At 32.1% G+C, this 11604-nt stretch overlaps 2 protein-coding genes across 2 annotated transcripts in view; one reads left to right on the top strand and one right to left on the bottom strand.

Annotated features, from left to right (window-relative positions):
• Positions 1-4438: 4438 nt before the first annotated feature.
• Positions 4439-11604, top strand: part of LOC126738317 (uncharacterized) — a 31748-nt gene continuing 24582 nt past the window's right edge. The window contains exon 1 of the mRNA XM_050443584.1: positions 4439-4606. The gene's annotated coding sequence lies outside the window, so the exon portion shown is untranslated. The remainder of the gene's footprint in view (positions 4607-11604) is intronic.
• Positions 8705-10856, bottom strand: LOC126738318 (tigger transposable element-derived protein 6-like). Its single transcript, XM_050443585.1, has 2 exons — positions 10245-10856; positions 8705-10181 (listed from the first exon to the last, which is right to left on the bottom strand). The coding sequence occupies exon 2, from the start codon at positions 9847-9849 to the stop codon at positions 8908-8910; it is 942 nt and encodes a 313-aa protein (XP_050299542.1). The 5' UTR covers positions 9850-10181; positions 10245-10856; the 3' UTR covers positions 8705-8907.

The following is an 11604-nucleotide window of genomic DNA, read 5'->3' as shown; positions in this document are numbered from 1 at the left end:
GTAGGCAGGCAGGTGGCCTAAATTTTGCAGGATTTTCGGTTTTGTTATCTTTTGGCAGCAAATATGTTAGTCCTTGCGCAATGTAAGTTGGTACTGTGGTTGGTTCCTGCAAAAATCTGTTAAAATGACGAGCTAAATGTGTATGAGTGCATTTAAACCGTTTGTACCAAAAGTTATGAATTCGGTGTTTACCAGCTGCTTTCCAGTTGAAGGAATTCTCCACTATCTGCCTCAACAGCTCAGCAGATATTATCGGCGTATTATATTATTATTATTAGAGGCTTCTTTTAGAGTCTTATAACTTCGTAAACAGGAAAAGCAAGGCTCTAGGAAAAAAGGGACATTACCCGAATATTCTAGGACACCCTGTATATATGTATAAGTACTACTATTGTACATTTTATGCATAAATAACAGTTTTTTTCTTATAAAAATATAAATATTTTCTTGTAATAGATATATTAAATAGGCTTTTAGGTTAACTATATAGATATGTATAAAGTGGTACAATGTCACATCAGTCGATGATAAAAAAAGCAATATGAAGATATTATTAATAAGCATATTATATTATTTATAACCTTAGTAAGTAAGAAGTTATTTATATAAGTTATTACCTAGTTTTTTCTACATTTAATGTTTATCTATATTTTTTAATTACCCCCAAATCTAGCATATTTTAAATACTTAGGGTTTTTGAAAAATATATCTTTTTGAAAGCTTGGCCTTAGATAATATTCAATTACTAAGGAGACATATTTTAATTTAAAATTTTCATACATAATTTAGCATGAAAACTGCCTATCGAAAATATATGGTTTATTTTCCCGTAAAAATAATTTTAAAAGGTGGAGTGAACAAAATAGTTGTTTAGGTCAAAAAATAGAATCTTCAGACTTAATATTCCAAAATTATATTAATCAAAAAATACTAGAGGTTTAAGTGGTAAAACTCAGTAAAAACTATAAATAGGTATTTCTTATTTAACTGACCTGGATGGAGTAAAAATTCTTTATACTTAAATATGAGTCTGGATCATTCTTAGACTTATCAATCTTTATATGAGTACCATTAACAGCCCCAATAGCTCCTGGGAATCGATTTTCTCTGAAATGTTGTTCAATAGTTGTCTTTTCAAGATGAGATGACCATTTGGTGACGTTCTACTTAGGAAATGTATCGTCCTTTTAAGAACGTAAAAAAGGCAGCTAATTGTGATGTTAAATCTATCTCCAACATCTCTAAATGAAGAAGCTTCATGACCAGCAAACCACAAAAAAAATTATGTTTGTTCATAGGCTGATAGCTTGACTACTATTTCTACCAGATTGTAACTGAAAAAACTCACTTCTTCAAATCTATGGCTAATATCTTGAGCCACTTGTCTGCTAACTCGAAAATGCTCAACAAATTCCTGTTTAATTGGTACAGTGGTACAGTAACTCTGAGGTAGCCTTCGCGTTTATTGGTCTCCCGTGGCCTTGGAACAGGATATCTATTAGTTCATCATCACTCGATACATTAGAATCAAATCCATGATTTGAATCCGAACTTGAAAAGTCTGATGACATTCTGGATTCTCTTAAAACGCGTAATAATAGAAATTAGGATATATTTATATACCCAATATACAGGATGTATCCTAACTACGGTACGAAACTATACAGGGTGAATCGTTAGGTCGTTTTATGAAAAAAAGTTCCTATGAACGTATGTCGGGGTTGCTTTGTTTCTGAGATACAGGGCGATGAAGGTTCAAAAAAATAACGGTATTTTAAAAATACTATAACTATCCTTAAACCGATTTGGTTGAAATTTGGTGCAGTTATTTGAAGTTATAAGACGCTTATTTAGCTGTAACTAGATTGAAATTATTAGGTGCAGTGGCGTGTCAGTGGGCACCACATGCTTATTGTTGAGAAAAAAACAAGGCCAATAATTAATTGTTTTGCAGCTTTTTATTTATTTTTGTATTTAAGCAACTAAAAATACAACTTTTCTTTCTATCTTATTATCTTCATATCTGGCTTTGTTTTCGAGAAAAAAAATTAAAAGTATCTTTAACTCATTCTAAAAATTATCCATGGACGACAACATGAAATAAAGACCAATTAATTCGATAAACAATTCAGACCTTAAAGTACATGAGCAAAATGTCCACCCTCCAATGCACGACTTTTTGGTCTCTTGTGTCTTGTTTACTATGATAATAAATATTCAACTTCTACGATTTTTATTATCAGATTTTTGAAATACAACAAAATAACAAATACATTGCTTCTTATGACAAATAATTGGCAAGTCCATTCAAGTACCTCCTTTGTACCTACCTGCTTTGGAGACCAGCTGACAGTGATAGAATTGCTATAAGTAAAATTCAGCTGTCAATTAGCAGTGATTCATTACTCCATCATGAATAATTTTACTAACCATGAAATGACCGACATGCACTTTATTTATGGATTAGCAAATGGAAATGCGGAAGAAGCACGAAGAATTTACCAGGACAGATATCCTAACAAAGTAATTCCATGTGTAAAAACATTTAGAAAACTACATGCAAGATTATGTGAAATTGGGAGTTTTAATAAAAATATGGGTGGTGGAAGACCAGAAACTATAACAACGCCTGAACTGGAAGAAGCTATACTTGATGCGATAGAAGAAGATCCTTCCAATAGTATCGGGAAGATTGCACTGCAGCTTGAAGTCAGTTTAAAAACCGTTTGGAAAGTTCTAAAAAGAAACCTCCTGCATCCATATCACATACAGCGTGTACAAGCTCTACTGCCTCGAGATTTTCATCCAAGATTAATGTTTTGCAGGTGGTTGATTCATACGAAGGCACACAATAATAATTTCCTACCAAATATTTTATTTACGGACGAGGCAAATTTTTCTAGAGATGCTATTATGAACTTCCACAATGATCATTTTTGGGCCGACGAAAATCCCCACGTTATTAGAGAAACTCATTTTCAGCAACAATTTTCGCTGAACGTTTGGATAGGAATTATTGGTGACTACCTAATTGGCTCATTTTTTTTACCGGCAAGAATAACAGGTGAATCCTACACGGATTTCTTGCAACACCATTTACCCACTTTATTAGAAGTACCCCTACAAGTAAGAGTCAACATGTGGTTTATGCACGACGGTGCTCCAGCTCATTTCGGTGTTCTTGCTCGTCAGCATCTCGACGTCATCTACCCTAATTGCTGGATTGGACGTGCAGGACCTCAAAATTGGCCGGCTCGCAGTCCTGAGATGAATCCCCTGGATTACTATTTATGGGGCCATCTGAAAACTCTTGTTTATAAAACTCCTGTTCTAGATGTGAATGACTTGAGGAATCGGATAATTGTCAATTGCAATATCATAAGGGATACTCCAGGTATTTTTGAGCATGTCAGACACTCAATGACAAATCGTTTGCAGTCGTGTATTTTATCAGAAGGTGGGCATTTTGCTAATTTACTTTAAGGGCGAAATTGTTTATCGAATTAATTGGTTTTTATTTCATGTTGTTGTCCATGGATAATTTTTAGAATGAGTTAAAGATACTTTAAATTTTTTTTCTCGGAAACAAAGCCAAATATGAAGATAATAAGATAAGATACGAAAAAGTTGTATTTTTAGTTGCTTAAATACAAAAATAAATAAAAAGCTGCAAAACAATTATTGGCCTTGTTTTTTTCTCAACAATAAGCATGTGGTGCCCACTGACACGCCACTGGACCTAATAATTTCAATCTAGTTACAGCTAAATAAGCGTCCTATAACTTCAAATAACTGCACCAAATTTCAACCAAATCGGTTTAAGGATAGTTATAGTATTTTTAAAATACCGCTATTTTTTTGAACCTTCATCGCCCTGTATCTCAGAAACAAAGCAAGTCCTAACATACGTTCATAGGAACTTTTTTTCATAAAACGACCTAACGATTCACCCTGTATAGTTTCGTACCGTAGTTAGGAAACACCCTGTATAATGTAAAATTACACAGAATTTTATTGAATTTTTTATATGCCTACCTTTAGATATTTAAGATTTCAATTATCCCACAATGAAACGTGATCAAACCACAAGATCAAACTTCAAATCCGATATACATTTCTTATTGATTATCTAAAGATTATCTGCTAGAACAAACCTATTGTTTTGGGTCATGTCGCTTTAAAAAAATTTTAACATTGTGAAATATTGTAATAAAACTCACGTTTTACAATTTAAATTAAAAAAAAACTGTATTGCTATAAGTTTTGCCCAAATTTTCTTAAAGACACACTGTATATTATTAACTAATCTTATTGTAAATGCCTCACACTGTGAAAGCAGGTTTCGTTCACGAGCTTTGGGTCGATAAACAAACATTTATCGAGCAAAGTCCATGCACAGGGAGCGCCTGTCTGCCAGTCTAGAGATCGAGATATAAAACATAAATTTAGTCACCGACGAAACTTGCCGAATACGCAACGTTTCAGTTTGTTTCTAGACGTCTCAGCGTGTGGTTCACCGTTACTTTCAGCGAATTCCTGTATAATTCTGTTGTGAATTACTCTCATTGAGACTACTTACTCTGATCTTATTGTTGTGATTTAATTGGTAAGTTTATTTTAATACATAATTAATTATATGCGTAATGTTTTATGTTATTAATGATTATATATTTATATCCCTAAGGTCTTATTTTTGGTGTCTTAAGTCTATCTTTAACAGTTTACCTGATCAATAGTATAGCAAGCCGTAGCGATGTTGGAGCCAATTATTGTATCTTACTCCGGAATATTCTAGAATTTGCCTGGAACATCGATAATCAATGATAATATTCCCACTTCTGAACAATATTGATATATCATAGGTCTAAGTTGGGACAATTTATAATAAAAATGAAATGTTTTACATATTAAATTAATAGTTGGATGACGTAATGTAGAGAAATTGTATGCTGCAGAGTCTGCACATCAACCAGATAATATACTTTCTTTACTTTTACTTTGAAAGCATAGCCCTCAATAAGAACTTATTTAATTTTAAAGAAAATACAATAAGAAGTATTATATTAGTAAGAAGGAGATTTGATGATAAAGGCAAGACAAAAAGGAAGCTTTCATTGACCTACTTATTTTTTTTTTGGTCCTGATTTTGCTTTTGTAGAGGATAGTGAGTGTATGTAGTGTAGGAGATCCTGTCAAAGGTTATTATTATAATAATATAAAACATGATCTTGTTTATTATGAAGGATTTTTGTCGTAAATTCTTTTATAAAATCACCGACTTACTTTTTTCGTGTACACTATTTTTCAAGATTAAAACTAATATCTCAATCTAATGAACAACCTCTACATTTTTACTTACACACTAAATTTTTCAATATGCTCTACTATATTCATAAAGAGTATTAAATTAAGTAACTGTGAAATACTTAAATAAATATTTCATTGCCTTAGAATATTATATTAATGAAGTTACCAAATATTTACGTCTCCTTTTAATTCGAGTTATGCTATAAATTGATCAGTTGTTTATCACAATGAAATCTCTAGTACAATTTTCAAAACGGTGATAATATTTAAAGTGTGAAAATCTTTAATTAGATATAAATAGAATATAGAAATTTTTTATTTTTTAACATTCATTGTTCCGAAATTACGAGAATTTTCTTACTTTTTCTTTTTGCAAAGTAAATGCCTAAATATTCGAGATTTGCTGACTTCTAAAAATTTGCGGGGAGATACGACAACCCCCAAAAATTCTTACTATACCCCTGAATCAAACAAAATGTTACCTACTTTATCAATAAAGCAAGTAAAACACTAGTTAAGTAAAGTAAATGAAAAACGCTCTTTTTAGAAATAATTTCAATTATCATGAATATTTTAGTATATTTACTATATCAGTATTTATAGCAATAAGTACTGATATAGTAAAAATAATTTCGTACGCCATTGAAGCTATAAAATTTCTTAGGCATTTCACCTCTCCCACTCCAAATGCCTTTCAGGATTAAATAAAATATTCGTTGGGCGTAGACAATAATATAACAGGTACCAGAATAAATAGATACGGAATTAAGCTCGAAGCTTCGAGAAAAGTCTCTCTTTATTATACTAGAACCGGATTTCACCGAAAAAGAGGCCATTTTATGCAGGTACATACATTAGTTTACATTTGTTACTGCAAACTAAATTCGGTGATTGAGCAATTTACGACCCAACGATTATTAATTTTTTTTTCGTATGTTTAAATTAAATTGTATATGGATCACGATTTTCCTATGCTTCTATTTACTTATGGACACAAAAATTAAAAATATGCTATGGTTCTATCGCAGACTAATCACTTTTATGATTATCTAAAATATTTTTACTCTGCTCCTATATTAAATAAATAACGATTAAAAACACAATACTCTTTTAATGTAGGAGGGCGTATTAAAATAACTACCAGTGCCTAAAATCTTTCTTCGATCATTCGTTCGTCGATCATATTGTCACTAAAAGTCAAATATCTCAAAACCTATTGAAGATAAAAATATTAACCTAATAGTTTTATAATAAGAAAATAATACTTTATAAATATTACTTTAGGTGTAAGGTGATTGAAATAAAACTTTCCAAGTTATCCAGGCCCAAATCTAAGTAACAGCCCAAGAGAAAACCGTCGATCATATTTTCACTAAAAATCGAATATATCAAAAGCTACTCAAGATAAAAATATAAAACTAACAGTTTTATAATAAGAAAGCAATGCCCTTTAAATATTGCTTAAGGTGTAAAGTGATTGAGGTAAAAGTTTCTAAGTTATCCAGGTATCAATTCACGAAAAGAACGTCGATCATACTGTCACTAAATGTCAAATATCTCAAAAGCTACTGACCATAAAAATCTGAAACAAACAGTTTTCTAATGAAAAAATAAGACCCTTTAAATATTGCTTAAGTGTCTATAATGTGTAATTAAGTAAACTATGCCAGGAAAATAAACTTTCCAGATGGTCCAGACCGTACTTTAGACACCTAATTTTATTCTTGTTTTTACAGGGGACAAAAGTGGAGAAACACTATTTTTATTTATTTTTTATACACAATGTATTAGTTAGTTGTACATACAAAGACTAATAATGTGTAGCAAAACCCTTATTTTTTTATAACTTCAGCACACCGATTTCGCATAGAGTTCATTAGGCAGTCAATATAATCTGCTCAAATGGAATTCCACTACTCTTCAAGAGCTGTGAACAAATCATCCTGGTTTCTAAATTTATCTTTATTTTTTTGTCTGATTTTCCTATCTAAATGGTCCCATAGGTTTTCTGTCGGGTTTAGATCCGGACTTTGTGCGGGCCATTTCATAAGGGGCACATTGTTGTCTTCAAACCATTTCTTTACTACTTTTGCGGTATGCTTCGGATCGTTATTTTGCTGAAACAACCATCGAAGCGGCATATTTTCTTCTGCATATGGAAGCATATGATTCTGAAGAATTCTTAAAAATTGTAATCTGTCCATTTTTCCTTCAACTTTTCTTAATGGTCCTACTCCTGATCCGGAAAAGCAACCCCAAACCATGATATTGCCTCCTCCATGTTTCACAGTTGCCCTGGTGTACTTTGGATTAAGTCTAGTATTGGCAGGACGACGAACCCATTTCATTCCATCAGATCGGAATAGGCAGAACTTACTTTCATCAGAAAATAGAACCGTTTTCCACTTTTGGGTTGTCCAATCAAGATGTTCCTGTACAAATTGGAGTCTAGCCAATCTATTCTTTTTAGAAATGAATGTTTTTTTGGCTGCACGACGGCTATAAAGTCCAAATTCAGTCAAACGACGACGAATAGTATGCATAGATACCGAAACCCCAGGTATTTCATTATAAATTTCTGTGGCGGGCATAAAGGGATGTTCTGTTGCCGACATTTTTATTTTTCTCTCAATAACTTTATTCGTTTTCCCTGGCCGTCCATACCTTGGACGGGTAGTCACACTATTATATTTTTTAAAAGCAGCAATAGTTTTTGAAACTACGGATCTATTACGATTAATTTGCCTAGCAATTTCACTTTGTTTTACACCAGCTTGAAATTTTGAAACAATTTTCGGAGATCAATACTCAGATCTATTCCGCGAGGCATTTTGCACAAATCGTATATAACAGTTTAACACTCAACGTTAAGATCAAACTAATGATAAATAATCACTTTAAATACCAAATAAGATTTGTTATGGAATGTTTATTCACTTTTGTCCGCATAAAATAGCATAAATAATTTTTTGATCAACTGATAAGGTAAATACAAACAAGAAGGATGTGTTTTTATGCTGCAATAATAGAGCTAAATATTTTCTACTAAAAATGTAAAATAATATCTTGTATGTTAAGATGTTATTGTTAAATTTGTAAATGTTTCTTCATTTTTGGCCGGTAGTGTACCTATGTTTCTATTGAAATACATAAAACGTCCGGCGTACCACAAGGTAATGCGAATTAAGGTAATTACGAATAAAACGGCGAATTAAAAAATACCTCAAAATATTAGCATGCACGTAACATAACTACATGCCAAATTTTATTTACTTAAAGTTCCCTTTGTTGGCCACCCGGTATATACAGAAATAAAACTATATAAAAAAATGAGAGTGTCAAAAAATTAAAGACGCAAAAGGTTTAATTCACATTAAAACAGCATGTTATTTTTTTAAACAAGTTTAATACTAATTATTTAATGACAATAAGTATATAATTAGGGTTACAAAATAATTATAATTATGCAAAAAAAATAAACCAAAACAAAAACTTAAGAAATAACAAACCGAAAATAAACTAAACTAGTACATACATACATATAAAGATTTTTGTAAGAAATAATATGTAAATATTTTGGAACACATGTACAAATTAAGATCATTGTTTATGATTAAAATATTCTAATAAAGACGTTTGTCGATTTTTTTTGTTGAGCAAAGTATCTTTGAAATGAAGATCAAGCTTAGATAGTAAATCTAAAGCAGATAGGTCACCCCTAGCCTGAGTGAAGCGTTTTAACTGCGTCATATTAAAAGCCTGTTGATAGGTAGTCAATACCTCTTCTTCCTCAACGTGTTCCTCTTCTGACTCATCGGATGATACCACTACTTCCTCTTGATTCGAAACGTCCAGAGAAAGGTCATTAATTTGCTCCAATATTAAATCATTGTCTACATTAAAAAATTTGTTGATATCATTATTGTTTATCATTCCAAAATTATCCTTATTCCTCAACATTTGAGCTAAAAGTGACAATGGAATGTCGTGTTCATTTTCCCACATTTCCAGGTTTTCTGCTCTATTTTCTAAACTATTAGAGTGTGTAATTCCAGACTTAATAAAGCAATTTTGAACCGTTTTCTTTGTCACTTGGTCCCATGCAATGTTTATAAAGTAAATTGCATCTAGGACGTGTATTTTTCTGGCTAATTCTTGGGCTGATTCAGCAGTATTTATGGCTAATAAAAGTTTTTTAATAATGATTGTCCTATAAAATGTTTTAAAACCCTTAATAATGCCCTGATCTAAAGGCTGTACAATAGAAGTGCAGTTTGGAGGCAAAAAAATCAATTTAATATTTTTCAATCTTATATCCTTTGGGTGACAACATGCATTGTCGAGAAATAATAAAATTTCTCGTTTTTCACGCATCATTTTTTCATCAAATTGATTTAACCATTCGGCCATTAGTTCACCGGTCATCCAAGCTTTTTTATTCCACCTATAAGTAACTGGCAATTCTTTCACATTAATATTTTTAAATGCTCTTGGTTTGGCCGTTTTTCCGATCACTAGAGGTTTTTCTTTTTGTCCCTCCATATTTACACAAAAAAGTATAGTCAGTCTCTCTTTTGAAAATTTACCTTCAATTTCTTTCTCGCTTCAAATGTAGAGTCCTGTTTGGCACTGCTCGGAAAAATAGCCCAGTCTCATCAGCATTATAGATATTTTTGGGAGCATAGTTCTTAATTATAGATGGTACTTTCTCCCAAAATGTCGTGACATCGGCAGAGTTCACACTTGCGTCCTCCCCACTGATAGTTCTAAAAGCAATGTTGTGCCGGGTACGAAACTTTTGCAGCCAACCTTCTGATGCACTGAAAGTTCTATACCCCAAACCATCAGTGATTTCTTTGGCTTTTCGTTTTAACCTAAAAAGATAATAGGCACATGTAAAATATACAGTAATATGTATAATAATTGAAGTATGTTACCTGATAATGGAATATTTTTGCTTCGAGCTCTAATGAACCACTCATAGCACTGTCTGTCAATATTTCTGCCCTCTTCTCTTAGGAAGCTTCTTTTTTCATTCACATTTACATTTGAGTGGAACTTACTTAATAAAACATCCTTATTTTTAATAATCTCAGCTGCCTGTGTTTTTCCTATTCCAAACCGTTTGTCTTTATTAAAAATCTGAATTACCTCAACTTTTTATTTAAGAGTTAGCACTTCGACGTTTCGACGACATATCGGTTGTTACGCTAATAACGCTAGAAGATACGACAATAAACTAAAGCCAAATGCATTAACAAAACAGTCAAAACACAAAAACATCCCGACAAACCGGCGCCATGCGAGGAGTACCGTCGTATCGGGGAAAACCCAGGCTCTGGCGCCAATGCAACCCCCGATTGCGTGTTTAAATTTTTTCTGTGTCCGCTCAAGAGAAGGTTTAGCGTGGTTTAGCCGTTCTTCGGACCACTTTTAGGTGTCCGCGTCCGCCCGAGAGAGTGTCCGTTAAAGCATATGGGAATTTAGTGTATTTTCAATGGGATCAAAAAAAATGTCCGCTCAAGGGAGTTGTCCGTCTATTGGAGGTGTCCGTATCGGGAGGTTTCACTGTATATAGTTATTTCTACCTTAGAAATTTTACTAAGATTTGGTCTCGTCATTATTCGATTATCTAAAAAATTGACTTCTCTTATAATTACAATCAGATCTCAATTCTTTTTAAAAGATAAAAAATCAAGTCAAAAAGTGCAACCGTGTTAGAAAAAATGTGTATTTCAATGTTTTTTGATGAACTTGCTTATATGTTATAATATGCAAATATTATACTCTTTAAACATCGTCCAAAATGGCATTTTTTTGTTACAAGATAAATGTTTCTCAATTATTTTCCTGATTTTCTAGATTTTTGGTTTACAGGAGTAAACATTAATCATCAACCTTGTTTACTCTGCAGTTTTATTTTTAACCTGGCAAAATGCCTATAGGTTACTTAACTTGAAACGACTGAACCATAATGCATTCCTCGACTTTGAAACATTTAACAGTTTTTCATGGGGCTTAATAATATTATAAACAAATGCTGTTTGACGTCAATCTAATATTATCTTGTGTGCAAAATAATAATGTTCAATTACAATCAAATTTATATTCTTGACCCATAACCTTATTACGAACAAATTTTTTATTGCATATCTGGGGGGTAAATTTCCTGTATCATTAAGTGGAATATTTTTATCATTTTTATTTGATATATTTATTAATAAACCCACGTTCAACATCGTGGTTGATCCATGTTATGAGTATTTTAATTAATTAGTGATAAAGTATTTACGTAGT

Source organism: Anthonomus grandis, chromosome 7 (genome assembly GCF_022605725.1).
Source record: "Anthonomus grandis grandis chromosome 7, icAntGran1.3, whole genome shotgun sequence".
Classification (NCBI taxonomy): Eukaryota; Metazoa; Arthropoda; class Insecta; order Coleoptera; family Curculionidae; genus Anthonomus; species Anthonomus grandis.
This window is presented reverse-complemented; position numbering and strand designations above follow the sequence as displayed.

Coding starts and splice junctions, on each gene's coding strand:
- LOC126738318 (XM_050443585.1), bottom strand. CDS start 9,849: ATGGAGGGACAAAAAGAAAAACCTCTAGTGATCGGAAAAACGGCCAAA.